Below are 14,653 nucleotides of genomic sequence, written 5' to 3' on the forward strand. Positions count from 1 at the left end.
CCCTCCCGAAAGCCCGGGTACAGCCTGTCCTGGGACCAGTCCTCCTCGGCTTCCTGCTTTTTATCCTTCTCAGCACAAGTTGGACTGCATGTTTGCTTCCATGCACAAATACATTCGAGGACCAATTAGCGCTAAAAGAGGACTTCGGGTGATCAAAGCCCTTTACAAACACTAATCAAAGTGGACACCACCTGGCTGGCCTATCCGTTCTACAGATGAGAAAGCTAAGACAGAAAGGCGGCCATGCAGAAAGTCAGAGCAAAACACAGAACTCAAGAGCTCATTTGCAACCCTGCCATTGCCACTCAGGTCACATCACTCTCCTCCCTTTCTATTTGCAACTGCATCTCCAGCCTAGCTCTAAAATTACTAACCTAATATGAGAAAAAAAACAAATTAGTGAACTGCTCTGTTGAACTGCACTGCACTAACTTCTGGGGCTATAATTTTCATCTTCATTTGGACTGCCCTGTGTAGAGAACTGGCACTGCTAAGCTTGTTCTTTTATTCTGTAAAGCTCCAGTTTTACTCCAGTAAAACACTCCGTAGGTTAATATGATCTACAGTGGTCCACGTGAAAAAGCCTTACCAAGCAGGATGAGCACAGAAGGTAAGAAACTGAAACCCTGCTAGGGATAAGGCAGTCCGAAACTGCAAAAACAGTAACTTGCAACAGAAGCTTTGTAGGCAAGGGAAGGCTAATAAATTGCACTGGGATTCTGTTGCTATGATATTCCTTTAGAGCTTCCCAGAAGGAGGATGCTCTGGTAACTGCTTACTCATCACAAGTGGCGACCCAGATTTCATTTTTTTCAAGTTGTTCTTATTTGAGGTTGTGAAAACAGGCACTTTTTGCCAGTTCTGCCTGCAAATCACAGTACGCACTGACAGTTTGGGCTGGAAGCTTAACAGCACCTCAGACACCTCCCAGTAAACCTCACTAAGCTCTGAAACTCTTCTAAAGGTACATTATTGTGAGCAGAACAAGAACTCAAGCAATATACTTTGTTTCACATAGATAAGAAAGCAATGCCAAGGACAAAGACAGGCTACTGACTGTCCTTCAAATATACTTGTGCCCCTCAGCAGCTATTTGATAGACACCTGCTAACCTGTGGCTGTGGCACCCCCCAGAATACGATCCCTAAAGGATGTCTGACCTAAATGATCCCTCCTCTACTGAAGTTTTAGAAGATTAAAAAAAGGGGTAGATCATTCTTAACTACAGGTTGTTCCAGGTTCCAAAATTCAAGATTTCTTTTGCTAAAACCCACACAAAGGGGGAAAAACTATGAGGAGTTAAGAACAGAATACAGAATAGCTCAGCTAGAAGGGACCTACAAAGATTATTTAGTTCAATTGCCAGACCACTTGAGGACTGACCAAAAGCTGAAGCATGCTGTTACAGGCATTGTCCAAATGCCTCTTAAACACTGACAGGCTTAGGGCAAAGATCTCCTCTCTAGGAAGCCTGTTCCAGTGTTTGATCACCCTCTCAAGAGTTATTTTTTTTCAAGGGAAGTTTTTGTTTCAATAAAATACAGAGTTTCAAGCTCATGAAAATAATCTGGGAAAAAAAAAATAGGCTATACTGGATGTTGTCTTCTGATACTCATAGCTAAATGAACTGGTAAATAATAAATAAAAATACAGAAGGGAATAGGAATGAGCATGACAGCAGTATCACACACGGTCTTACTGCAGACTAAAGTTTAGATAGGATTGATCATTAAGCTTGTTTTTCACAAAGTCTGTAGATAGTGGCTATCACTACCCCTTGAGAAAGTTCCCAGATATACGATATGGGCAATACTCTACAAACAGCAGACTCTAAAGCCTTAAGTGCTGTAAAGCAAAAGATAAAATACCACCCTTGGTCATACTTACAACATAATCAGGTACCCTGCTACAAAGAAATCTACAATTATCGCCTCAACTATCAGTATAGAGAAGTCCTTCCAGTAACCATGGTACTGAAAAACAAGTGAGGACCAGGGTGTAATTCAGATAAAAATGCCTTCATGTCTCATACAAAACAATTAAAAACTCCTTCTGAAAGCCTACAGTAAAAAAAAAAAAAAAAAAAAAATTGTAAAGGATATTGCACATGATCCAAGTAGAGGTATGTCTGAATTTGTGAGTTCAGTAATTATATACAGTAACATAGTTGGAACAAATGAATGTCATTTTGAAGGATGGATGTGAGTTTGCCCAGAGCACCTGTGTCACTGAGTTTTCCAGCTGCACCTTTTCAGCCCAGCTAACACAGTCCTTAGCCTTAGGAGAATTGAAACTCATCATCACAGAAACTGCCTTCAGAGCTGCAGGAGTGATGTGGAGTGCAGATGATCAATAATGTCACAGTAATTGGGATCTAAACATATAGGCATGAAGATTTGTATTAACATAAGGGAAAAAGCTGAAAATTAAAAAAGAAAGAAAGAGGTGGAAACCTGCTGTAAGAATATCCTGGAGAAGAGAACAATCGGCTCTTATTCCTACCTCTGGAACAGTTTTAAGCTGTGTGGTGAAAAAGGATTGCTGCTGCAAGCCAGGCACTGCCCACAGCACTCAGTGTGAAGCCTCTGTGTCCCAAGGAAAAGCACTCTGCCATTTTCAGCATAAAATGGGCCATAAGAGAAAGGGGAGATAAAAGCATAATCCTCTCCAAATGAATGTAACTAAGCAAGCAGAGGCAGTACTGTGAAACTTAGCCTCCCTCCACCATAGCTCAGGCTGGGTAACTTTTACATCGGGCTGTCACAAACAAATGAAGCTGCTGCATCCTCTGATCTATTCTGCTTCAGTAGGAGAAATAGAGAAAGACAACTCCCATATATTTATGTATCTCATTTATTATGCTTGCACCTCTTTGAAGCATTCATGAAGAAAAATATTAATAGAGGAAGCATGCAACGTAACCCTGATTTATGCAACTGTAAAGAGCCGGGTAGCAAAGAGCTCATGGCTCTTTGCCATCTATCACTGGTGGCATTACTTGCCTGGTGACAGAAATCCTAGTGGACCCTATTTGCTGAGTAGCCCTTTTAGAGGCAATTGAGAATTTATGAATTCTTGTTATTTTTCATCTCCCTAAAGAAAATCAGTGGTCTAAAGATATGGACAAAGCTGGTAACTGAACTACCTACCCCTGTCACTGGAGTGCCAGTGTTTACTCACGATGCTTCACCCTCAGAAGATCTAGTTTCCCTTCTTCAATGCCAAAATAAATACCAAGAGGAGCCACAAGATGTTTAGAAATGTATCACTTTCTCACTATTGGCAACTATACAGAAGGAACTTATTTGAGAAGGCCATTCATCAGTCTTCACATCTGAAGGAACACCATAGCTGCGCAGAAACAAAGCATCTTTGAGATCTGGGGTATTAGTGCTTTTCCAGTGGCGGACAGCCCCCTCTGCTCCAAGTGCAAGTCAGGAAAGTAAAGGAACGGCAACTAGCTCTGGCTGGAGATCTCATTTACTAAGTTTTGGTATATACAGCTAGGAACTGAGAGGGAAAAAAGAGAACAAGACAGAAGTCTTCTTTTTGCAGAAGTATGTCAGTGATCTTGACTCAACTAAAATGTTTAGGAAACATCCTTTTTCTTTAGTCATTAAACCAGCATTTTAATTCTTTGCAAAAAGTTCTGGGCCTTTGTCACTGCAAAACGTATGCTTTCCACTTAACGTTAGCACAGTATAACCTATCCTGCAGAATAACCTATGTAATGTACCACTTTAGATGGACACCAGAAATCTGTCTTCTCTGTTTCTGGAATACATTCACTCTTAAGGAAATCTCAAAATGTTTTTGGGACAGTTTTATAATTGCTTTTTTCTCTTATACTGCAATACAGTGACAGTGCCTTCAAATTTATGTTTATTGCATACATAAGAAACAGTCTTATCACAATAATCCATGTGATGTAAAGCTGAGCATCGGCCTGAAGGCCTTATACTCAAATGCGACATTTTCACCAATTGAAAATATGCTCTAAAATACTCACATGTTAGCAAATATAAATTATTTAAAAGTGAAATTTTAGCCATAAATTATTTAAGGAAGTCATATTTGCAAGCCACAGAAGTACGAAGGTCTCAAAATGCTAGCAGATAAATAATGAATATCTAAGAAGAGGTCCTTGGAAGTGAAAAAAAACCCCAGTCAGAACTGTCTCAACTTGGTTAGTTTCTAAGTTGGATAATACATTTCAGAAGAATTCAAAATAGGCAACAGATCTTTTTAAACTGTCCAAAAGCAGAACCTCAGAATTACAATTTCAAAGAGTCTTCCATTTAAGTAACAAGTTAAGATAAAATATTTGGAGACCATAAACTGCAGCTGAAAACCAAATGGAGGTCAGAATTCAATAAAGAGCTGAAAGAGGCAAAGAAAAGTCAAAACAAGAAGTAAAAAAAGGGGCTTTTTTTTTTTTTTTTTAAAAGCAGGAAATTGTGGAGAGCGGAAGGAAAAGAAGAATGATGACAAAGTGGTCTGAATATCATAGTATTGCTTCTTGTTGGCACTTAATGCAGCTTCCCCAGGAGCTGCTGAGAAGTGGCTGCATGGGCTGACTCCCACTGTAAAATAATACAAGATACAGCAGAGAGAACTAAATCTTTGTTGTCAAAAATCCCCAGCAGTGTATGCAACAAAACCTGTGTCAACACAAGCAGGAAAGGATGACTGTTTATCTAACACTGCTAGCTGCCCAGCCACTTGCCTTCCCCAGCATAAGCACCACATCCAGCTCGGCACTAGCAAGGAGACATGCTCCAGCAACAAGTCCAGAGGTATTTATGATGGAGATGAAACAGTTCAGGTGCTTTAAGGCTGGGCTGAGGACCAGGTGGTCACAACATGATTTGCATCATGTTCAGGTTATTTCCCAGCAACAGATTCACTGAGCCTTCATGCTGCTGCAATAAACGTTTGCTTGGAGGGCATGGAAAGGAATTCACTCATTGGAACTGGGTTCATGCAAGGAATTAGGCACTGGGTTGTTGATTACCTTTGAAAACAGCCAAAAAAGGTTTGCACAAACTCAAAGGAGAAGACAGACTAGGGAATAGAAATTTAAAGGGACAAGACTGTTTTTTAAAGGTAGGTAAGTTATATGAGTGGCTCCTCACTGACCCTGTCTGAACAGCTTGTTTTTCTAAACAGGAACAACTGTTTCCTCCATAGAGTCAGTTATCTGGCTGTGACAAGCTATCAGGACAACAAGAACCTGTTCACTATTCAGGATCCACCTCACATTTTAAGTAAAAGCTATTTATAGCAGTTTGCAAAGACAAAAGTAATGATTTTGTCATAATCAATGAATATCACAACAATGTGACCTCCATGCTGCCCTACAGAAACAGACCTCTTCATCCCAGTTGCACTGAGACCTGAAGCATCCACAAAAAGCAAGGTTGCTTGTGGTGGCATCCTGTCCATAACAGTGCCTCCAGTAATACAAATGAGAAAACAGGCTATAACCAAGCTTATAGTCTACAGCTCTTGTTTAATCCAGGATTGGCAAACTTCAAAACAGGTATTTTTGAGGTGTAATTCCTGTCAGAGATCTTTTAATGTGCTAGTACTCATGAGTAGTTGTTACACTAAATAAAGCTCACACTGAAATTTAAGGCATTAACCTTGAAAAGGAATTTTTTAGCCTATTTAGCTATCTAATTCCTTGTTATTTTCATATACCAACTTTCTAATCTAAAACCAGGCTGCTTTAAAAGCCATCCTACTTTCTAGTGCGCAGCTTATTTTCAATACAGACAGAAAAGCATTATGTTGGGTTTTTTTAATTTCATGATTCACTACCTAATCCTGTTTAAGAAAATAACAACCCTCCCCTGAAAACTAAGCTATCCTATTATCTGTACTGTACTAGTTACCCAGTATTTCTTTACTACAGAAGTCCTGAAAATGCAAAGTATAATGGCTTATTTCAAAATACGGATTTTCCTCCATTTTGGAAAGTACTTGGCTTTTTAGTGGGAAGTTTGGAATTTGTTTCAAACAAAATCTCACTGCTGTTCAATGAGCAAGAGCTTTGTTTACTACAGCTTTCTGCCTGAAATGCTTTTGTCATCCTTGCTACTCACCGATCCTCTATGTTCTCTCAAATTCTAACTGATAAAAAGTGTGACGGAGCCAGTGCAGATGATTAGTACCATCCAAAGATGACTTATGCATGGAGAGAAGATCTATGACACTGCCAACTCTTGCATGATTTTATGCTGATCGCCTAAGACTCCAGAGTACCATAGAAAGAGGACTGTAGTGTTGTGATGCTACAAGAATCCAGTCGTGAGGGAGTATTTGTGACTAAATAAGATAATTTGAAATTAAAAGTGGTAAATGATACTTGGTATTGAAAGGCTAAAGAAATAACAAGCAATACCAAACAAATAGAAAGAAAAGAGGGGCCAACTTTTAACCAACTCATTTGTTGAAAGTACAACTTTATGACTCATTTTATCCCTTAAAAACCTATGAAAGTTAATTCCATCTATCTGTACAGTACAATTATTTCACATTATTTTAATTATTTTACAATTTACTTCAAATGAATTGAGATAATTTCAAAACCTCATGTATCCCAGTGAACAACCTTCTTGAGAAAAGCCTGTTTTTCCAAGAACCTCTGCCTGCCTTTTTCCTTGTGTAACAGCAAAATAAAGTAACACTGGTATGAAGCTCATTACTATCAAGGAAATAAAGGGCACAGTAGAGCAGAAGGAAATATTATGATGCACAGTGAACAGAGCAGGTGGCATGATGAGTGTCAGGTGACCAGGGTATGTCTTCAAAAGCTTGAAAGGTTTTCTGAAAGAAGCAGTGATGACACATCCCTACAATGGAAGTGGGAACGAGTTACTGGAAGTGGGAACAAGTTAACGGTGATACGATGTCAAACTCATCACTTAGAGAAAATTTTCGTTTGCCCCTGTAGCATGTGCACAAGGGCTGTGGCAGCAGACAGCGTAACCTACCTGTTTTCCTCCTCCAGGTCTGCGAGGATTCTCTCCAATTCACCTCTCTCCTCACTTTCCAGAGAAATCAGGATCTGGGCAGGGCTTCGGGGCTGGCTCAGGGGGGACTCCTGGTTCAGACTTTGGCAGTAGTGCTGGATTAATAAGTGTTCATCATCACTGGAAAACAGAGCAGAATAAACAGGCTGTTCTCTTCCTCATTTTTAACATTGAAGTGAATTTGAGGAGATGATTCACTGCCAGTTTCTCATTTCTTATAAAGAGATTTGCTGAACTCTCTGTAACAAACAACAAAGCAATGTACCTTAAAGCAAAATCTGAACAGTTTCACTTAATCCCTGATACTTTTCCTTCTCTGCAGAGACCACAGCTCTTTCCCTCCCCTGCTCATATACTTAAAGCCAAGATTTACAACAGCTGAAAACCTCAGCTTTCGTCTCCTGCCTAACTCCAATTAGGAATCTGCTTGTAAATAAAAGGGCTATCTTCTGCTGCCTGATCTGTGCTGTGGAAGGGTCATTGTCCTGGGTTAAGAAGTAGCAGCGATTTGTATCTCGCCCATATTTTTTAAAAAACTCAGAATGTACAGATTTATTCTCATTTTATTAGTACAAACCTATTATCAAACTGGATAGTCAGTGCTTAACTGAATAATATTAATACAACTCTTAATTAACTAAAGAACTAATTGAACAGAAAGGCCAAACTAAGGACACTGAAATACTTCAGTGGGAACAACGTTAAACTCCATCTATTAAAGCGTTACTACTCTCCATAGTAATACAAAGTTAACATACAACTTGGAAACAAAGTTTTCATGAACTGCGACATTGTGTATGCATTAGTTTTGAGGTATCATTTTAACTTTCTCCTTTTTGAACCAGTATGTCAAAATAATGTACTTGGTTGTACAGGGTTGGTACAACAATCCTATCAGGTCAAAGGAGACTCTATTTTGAAACAAAGAAACAGCTGTACTACTACTCAAAAACATCTCAGAGGCTCACAACCAGCCTTAATGATCTGGAATCTCAATTTAAGGGAAGGAAAACCGGCCAGAGTAGCATGAGCTAAAGAAACGCTACAGATTTAGTAAAAAGAAGATTCTGTCTAAAGTTTCAAACAAATCCACACCTTAAACTGTGGTAAGGATGAGATTATGCATAAAAGAAAAAAAAAAAAAAGAAACCAAACCACCCTTAGAAAAGGTGGAATTTGAGTTTTTTTTTTCAAATTTTATTGATTCAGAATCTATGCCATGACTTCTCCTGTGCAGTTGATCTACTGAGACCAAATTTTCAAGCATGACAATGACTTACGTACTTCTGTCTTCGGAAACATTACTCAGCTTTCTAGTTCTATGTCCTTTCATTCAGCAAATAAATAAGATCGAGGAAATCATGAGAGAAGAAATACATTACCATGTCAGTAACCACAGAATGGCCTCAGTGTGACATTAGATTGAACTACTTTTTTAAAACTAAAACTTTTATTTATGACTTTACATTTAAAGTAGTACAATAAATGCTTGCCAGTGTTCTGTCCAACTTTAAAGTTTACTACTTCAAATATTTTGTGGAGAAGATGAGTCCCTCCTGGCTTATACCTGCAATGTATTTCAGGCATTTGCACACCAAAGATTTCTGTTTAGTCTCACTAACCTTTTGAATGACAGTTTGCCCACAACTATTTTCCAGCGTACAGGAATTTAACCTTGCAGTTAAGCTTGCACTACAGAGAGAAAGGTTATCTGTTTATGTTTGTCCTTAAAACACATCAGATGGTGAGCCTTTTTTCCAAGTAATATGGGAACTATTTGCTGAATATATCACTAATTTTTTGGAAGAAATTAGTAATTTTAATCTTGAAGGTATTCACCATTAGTTGCATAAATTTGGTACTAAGCCATGAATCTAGACACTACAATACAAATTGAAAACACGTAAGTTCATCATTAAAAGGAACCAGATGTGGTATACGGCCATGCAAATCCAGCACTAAAGAATTTCATTACAAGTTATTAACCTTCACAGTAAAACACATGCCAAAGATATTAAAACGGCCTACTTACATGCTCTCATTAGGTGAAATACTGTCATTTAGATAAGAACCATTGGTATTCTCCATTTCTGCTAGCCTGTGGAAAAATAAACAAGACTCATTAAAATCAATTACATTTTTCAGAAACTTCATTTGCTCTAATATTCCTGAAAGACTTAAAGAGCATGATGTCTTTAATGAATCTGAAACTCAAATTAATTTATACTGTTGATTACAAAATAGTTTTGCAATAGGCTATCGCAAAGGATTGTTTATTTGTGACGATGACCTGGCTAAACTCACTTCTGAGGTTTCAAGCCCTTCTCTGAGGTTATATTCCACTCCTCATGATTAATTAATTCCACAACCAAGGGAAGGTCTTAAGATGCCAGGGGATTACACAAATTGCTTTGTACCTGGCAATGTCATCATCAAAACTGTAATGATCAGTCATTTCTCATTGGTTTTAAGCACTCAGCCTCCTAAATGTCCTGCATAATTCAGAAATACTTCTCCTGATCAAGTGATTTTGTGGGAGAGAAAGAAGAGGTTGGAGTAACTATTTTTCACTACCTCAACCCTTGCTAATTGCTTGCCTAGTGGAAAAATGTTTTCATGTTTGTGCAATTAACTCACTTTTTTTTTATTCTTAAGAGCAGTATGAAAGCAGACAAGTGAACTGAAGGAGCAGTATGCTGCTATTTTAATCCTCCAAACCAAGGAAAAACCCTGTTTGTGGTATTGCACAAGGTGAATGACTTAACATTAAAATGGCACTTGAGAGTTTGGAGGTTTCTGCTCTTCTGAGTTGTATGATTACACCAGGGTCCATATTAAAGACAAAACTCTACGCAAAATCCTAGAATCATAGAATAGTTTGCGTTGGAAGGGACCTTTAAAGATCATCTAGACCAACCCCTCTGCAATAAGCAGGGACGTCTTCAGCTAGATCAGGTCGCTCGGAGCCCTGTCCAATCTGACCTTGAATGCTGCCAGGGATGGGGCATCCACCACCTCTCTGGGCAACCTGTTCCACTGTTTCACCATGGAACCTAAAAACTTCCTCCTTACATCTAGTCTGAAACTGCCCTCTTTCAGTTAGAACCCATTACCCCTTGTCCTATCACTACAGGCCCTATTAAAACATCAGTAACCTGAATGTACAGCTTAACAAAGACCCCACAGGACCTAAAGGCAAATTCTGACCACACAGATGCTCTGGCATGCAAGTTAGTTGACAGGCTGGTTAACAGCAACCACAGACAATGCTCTGCATCTCAAAGCCTGGAAAGCAAAACCCCAAACCCTATGTTTCTTTAGGAAATGCTCAGGTAGCAGCTAGCCTTTGGAATTTGTTTTTTTTTTTTTTTTTTTACTGATTGCTTAGAGAAAGGTCTGCCTAATATCCAGCTGGTCTCATACCTGCTAGCATAATGTTCAATGCGTGAATGAGTATCATCATGTGAAAGCTGAGGGGACGAGGCAGGCCTATAAGGCAGAAAACACTGATTAATCACAAACAATACCCCTTTAAAAGTAAAAAGACACTTAGCTATGCCTATACCCTCACATCCTCACGCCTTATGCTATGTTTGATAAACAGCAAATTGTAACTCCAGGCGCTGCGTGTGTCTCCTCAAGCCATCGGTGCAATGTTCTCTGGTACCACACTGGGGATTTCAGCCATTCTGCAATCCATTCGTTGCAACGACTCTTCTTCACACCAATCTCTGAAGAACCCTTTCCCAAAGGATTTGCAGAAGAGCTTTCACCCTGGTTTTCCTTTCACACCTGCTTCTTTCACTGGTAATCCTGTTTCACACACAGCCCTACGCCAGCTGCAAAAGCCCTGCTGGGAACCTCTCCTCTACTCCCGCCCTGCTCCACTGCCTGCTTCCAGCACATCCCGCTTAAAAGAGCCTTTAAGGACCACTTCATGAGCAACTAGAAATAAATACAAGAAACGTAAGATGTCTGAAATGAGCCTTTAATAACACACTGCAGACAGCGATGATTTTGCCTATCGTCTTTCCAGAGTTGCAATCTGAACCATAGATCAGTGTGTTCTACATGAGGACACGGTCAGCTATTTTGAGTTTTCTGCTTGACAGATCAGATGGCATGAGGACCTCTTCACTTTTTTGTTGATTAAAAAAATTCATGGGACTTTTCTCATCAATAAGAGTATTGTTTCTTACAGCCTCAACTCTGGAAAATGTCACCCCAGAATTAGGTTGCCTATGCAACTTAGAGAGCACCCTTTGCTGCCATGAGGTATTTTACTAATGTATCTACATGTATGATGAGGTGCTGGAATAGAAAAAAAAAACAAAAATGCAGATTCCCAAACTGCATGGCAATCTCCTATATTACCTAATTTCAACATCTCTTTATTCTGTCTCTGCCAACACTCTTTCTGGAACGCCTGATTGAAGAAGGACTTTCTCCCATTTAAAATTGTTGGACACTGTAGTTCAGGCTGGGTCTGCCCAATTGGGATTGCACTGCATTGCAAGAGCAGGTAGATTTTGGGTTTACTGCTTATATACCAAAACTGTAATAATTTGTAATGCTCCCATGTTAGAAGCTTGATAATCCTGCAGCATATTAACTAGACTGGTCATCCTCCAGTTTTCTAATCATCCTGCAAGGGTCTCTAGAAAATTAAGATCCTTCCCAATTCATAGAGCTGTATGGTGGATACACAAAATTCATCATTGTTAATGTCTCTTTAAGACATTAAAGGCCAAATATAACGAATCTCATTTTGTCCAAAATGAGCTTTGGCCTCTGAATGTACTTCTACCCACCAATGTGTTCAAACATTACGACAGCACACCAGAGAATAAATACTCAGTTCACAGAGCTCCTCAGTACAGCAGAGATTTGTGCACAGAGGCAATGGCTTCCCTGCAACTTGCTACCCTATTTTGTGTAAGAACATCTAGGCTGAAGGGAATGGAGGGGGACAGGAGACAATTTATCTAGAGCAGTGGATTATGGAGCAGCAAGACAACAACAGTTTTCAGATAAACAGATGCTATCCCCATTGTTTTATTTGTCTGACATACAACACAAGTTAAGCTGGTCTAAGCCGGCACTATCAATGCTCACACAAATGTTGCTGCTAACACTGTGTGTAGACTATGAAATCTGTGCTAAAAGTAGCTTTAGTTTTGAGCTGGATTATTTCCCAGTCCCTCTTACCCTGCCATTGCACATGTGTTTGTACCAGTACAAAGGAAAGGACAGCCCTTGGTTGGGACTAACTGGGCAATGAAGAGACATCCCTTTTGGCAGTAGTGCAAGGCAAAAGATGGCCTGACTGCATGATCACATACTTGCTGCCTTGAAACTAAGCTTCAATTTCATAAGAGAACAAGGTGGGTGATTATATATATTTTGAAGGGAACACAGGGTTGTATAACTTGTTGATTCTGCCTCTTCAGCAACTGCAGGCAGCGGATGAGGCTACATTTCCACGTTTTTCTCCACTTCAGAACATACTGTAATGGAGATCTACCTCGAAACAGCTTTCTGAAAGTTTGCTTAAGAAAGCAAACCTGTTGAGAAGCACTGTAGTCTCTGTGTTGAACTTAGCCGCTCAGAGGTACATTTTTGCCAGTATCTGAGAAAGCCTAAGGCCGACTGTGTTGTATTTCGGGCTGTTGGACAGACGTACTCTTAAATGACCATCTGTGCTAGAGCTCACTGTCCTTCTTTTCTCAGCACACATACTCAGCCCACCTAACCAGTTTGAACAGTCAGCAAGAAGGCTGGGAAACATAGCCAATATTTAGCTAAGATAACTGTCCCTTTTACAAGGGCTCCACAGCTGCATTGCTCAAGCTGGGCTCTGAAGAACAGCTCAGGGAATTCCAGTCAAGTAGCAATCGAGTGGCAAATGCTACCTTGTGCAATTCCTTGCACCCTGGAGACCCAGCTGGCAAGACAAAGGCACTTTTCTTGCCCTTTAAGTTCAGCATTTCAGTTGATGCTTCTTGAAAGCAAAGAATCAAGTACACTGTATTTGGTCCACTGGCAGCCCACAGCCCAAGTAAAATGACAGAGATTCTCACAAAAGGTGTAAGCTGTCCCTTTCACGGCTGCAAGCAAAATACCTGCGCAAAATACCAGATAATAAGCAGTCAGAATTACTGACTTATAACAAAAATATATACATATGCATTTATAAACACTTTCATGTTGATGTCAGGATAGCACTACCATTGCTGAACACCGCCAGGTATGCTCTTCTCAAGTATTTTGAAGATTACCAGAACACTGGCATAAAATCACTAGAAAAAGGCAAGATTTTAGAAACATGGGAAAAGTATAATGATAACTAGAATAAGAGGTTTGGCAGCTGAAGCTGGAATCAGCCCTGTAACTGAGAAACATCTTTAAACACGTGGAGCTCAGTAACTTGTGTCGTAAGCCCCATGGTCTAGCATCAAGGAAAGGAAAAAAGTCAGCAGAACAAAATGAAGAGCAATTCTTCCAAGCCACTATTCATTTCTTAATTTTCTGTGTTCTTGTCAGACCAGACAAAAGAACTGTGCTTAGGAAGATACCTGAGTTGGCCTGATAAAAGGTGCAACCTCTCAAACAAACACTGTTTTGCAGTATCTGTGAAGTTTTCTTAAGTATTACATGCAAGTTGAACTCCCTGCAGTACACCACACCAAATCTTTGGTAAGAAGCTGTCAGTTTAGGCGTAACCTATAGTGTTAATACTGGAAGTAACTAGAATTAAGTATGTTATAGCAGCTTAATTACATGTTGTATCAGTCCATATTATCCAGGCTTTCTTTAAATGTTACTTTTAACTTTGCAATTGTTCTAAGGGGTAAGAAATCTAGATCCACAGTTGAGTATATAGAATGCTGCAATCGTCCCCAGATGCATTTATAAATGAAAGTGCATCCTGAAGTTCAAAGCCCCTCTATTTCAGTCTGTCTCCAGCCTTTTGGCCTCTTCTGCGGGTGAATCCTCAACAATATAAGGATTTCAGTACTAGAAGTGTTTGGATGCTTAGATTTCCTAGAGGTAGAGCACTTCACCTGACTTCCCAATGGTTTGTGCTCCAAACAAAAATTATAAATCAATATTCCAACATATACATTTCACTATTGTTTATTCTACCAAAAATTCCATAAAGGTGCAAGCCGTATACATTTCACCATATAGAAATATATAAAACTCTTATTTACTAGTTTCTCATTAGTTATCAATATGTGAATTAAAAATAAACCTTATTTAACATTATTCTAAAACCATCCATGTAACATTAGTAGTAGCAAATGCCACAATAGTATATATATATATGTATCTCTTTAGTTTATGCTACGGGTATTACTACAATAGTAAGACAATGCACGTGCAGGAATGGTGCAAGAATGAAAATCCACTTCATAGGTGAATAAAACCTGCTTTTTTTACTTCTGAGAAAATACAGTAAATGTTTCCCAATTCCAACCTGCCTTCACAAATATTACTGTATCTATAAAACTGTAATAAAATACCCAGTGAGATTTGGATTAATTAGGGCACATGAGTGTGCACGGTTGCACATAAAACCAAATTACAGCTTTTGCCACAAAACAATGTCATTC

The 14,653-nt window shown here is 39.3% G+C and overlaps 1 protein-coding gene across 25 annotated transcripts in view; it reads right to left on the minus strand.

Annotated features, from left to right (window-relative positions):
• Nucleotides 1–14,653, minus strand: part of DMD (dystrophin) — a 1,213,044-nt gene that overhangs the window by 20,517 nt on the left and 1,177,874 nt on the right. For 22 of the 25 annotated variants that reach the window (XM_062608089.1, XM_062608087.1, XM_062608095.1 and 19 more), the window contains 3 exons: nucleotides 10,461–10,526; nucleotides 9,070–9,135; nucleotides 6,999–7,157 (listed from right to left, as the gene is read on the minus strand). In XM_062608089.1, the coding sequence (XP_062464073.1) occupies nucleotides 6,999–7,157; nucleotides 9,070–9,135; nucleotides 10,461–10,526 (291 nt within the window). The remainder of the gene's footprint in view (nucleotides 1–6,998; nucleotides 7,158–9,069; nucleotides 9,136–10,460; nucleotides 10,527–14,653) is intronic. The other 3 variants (XM_062608090.1, XM_062608086.1, XM_062608091.1) reach the window with 1 other exon arrangement.

Source organism: Pezoporus occidentalis, unplaced genomic scaffold (assembly GCF_034315485.1).
Source record: "Pezoporus occidentalis ecotype Australia unplaced genomic scaffold, CSIRO_AGI_Poc_V1 ctg129, whole genome shotgun sequence".
Classification (NCBI taxonomy): domain Eukaryota; kingdom Metazoa; phylum Chordata; class Aves; order Psittaciformes; family Psittacidae; genus Pezoporus; species Pezoporus occidentalis.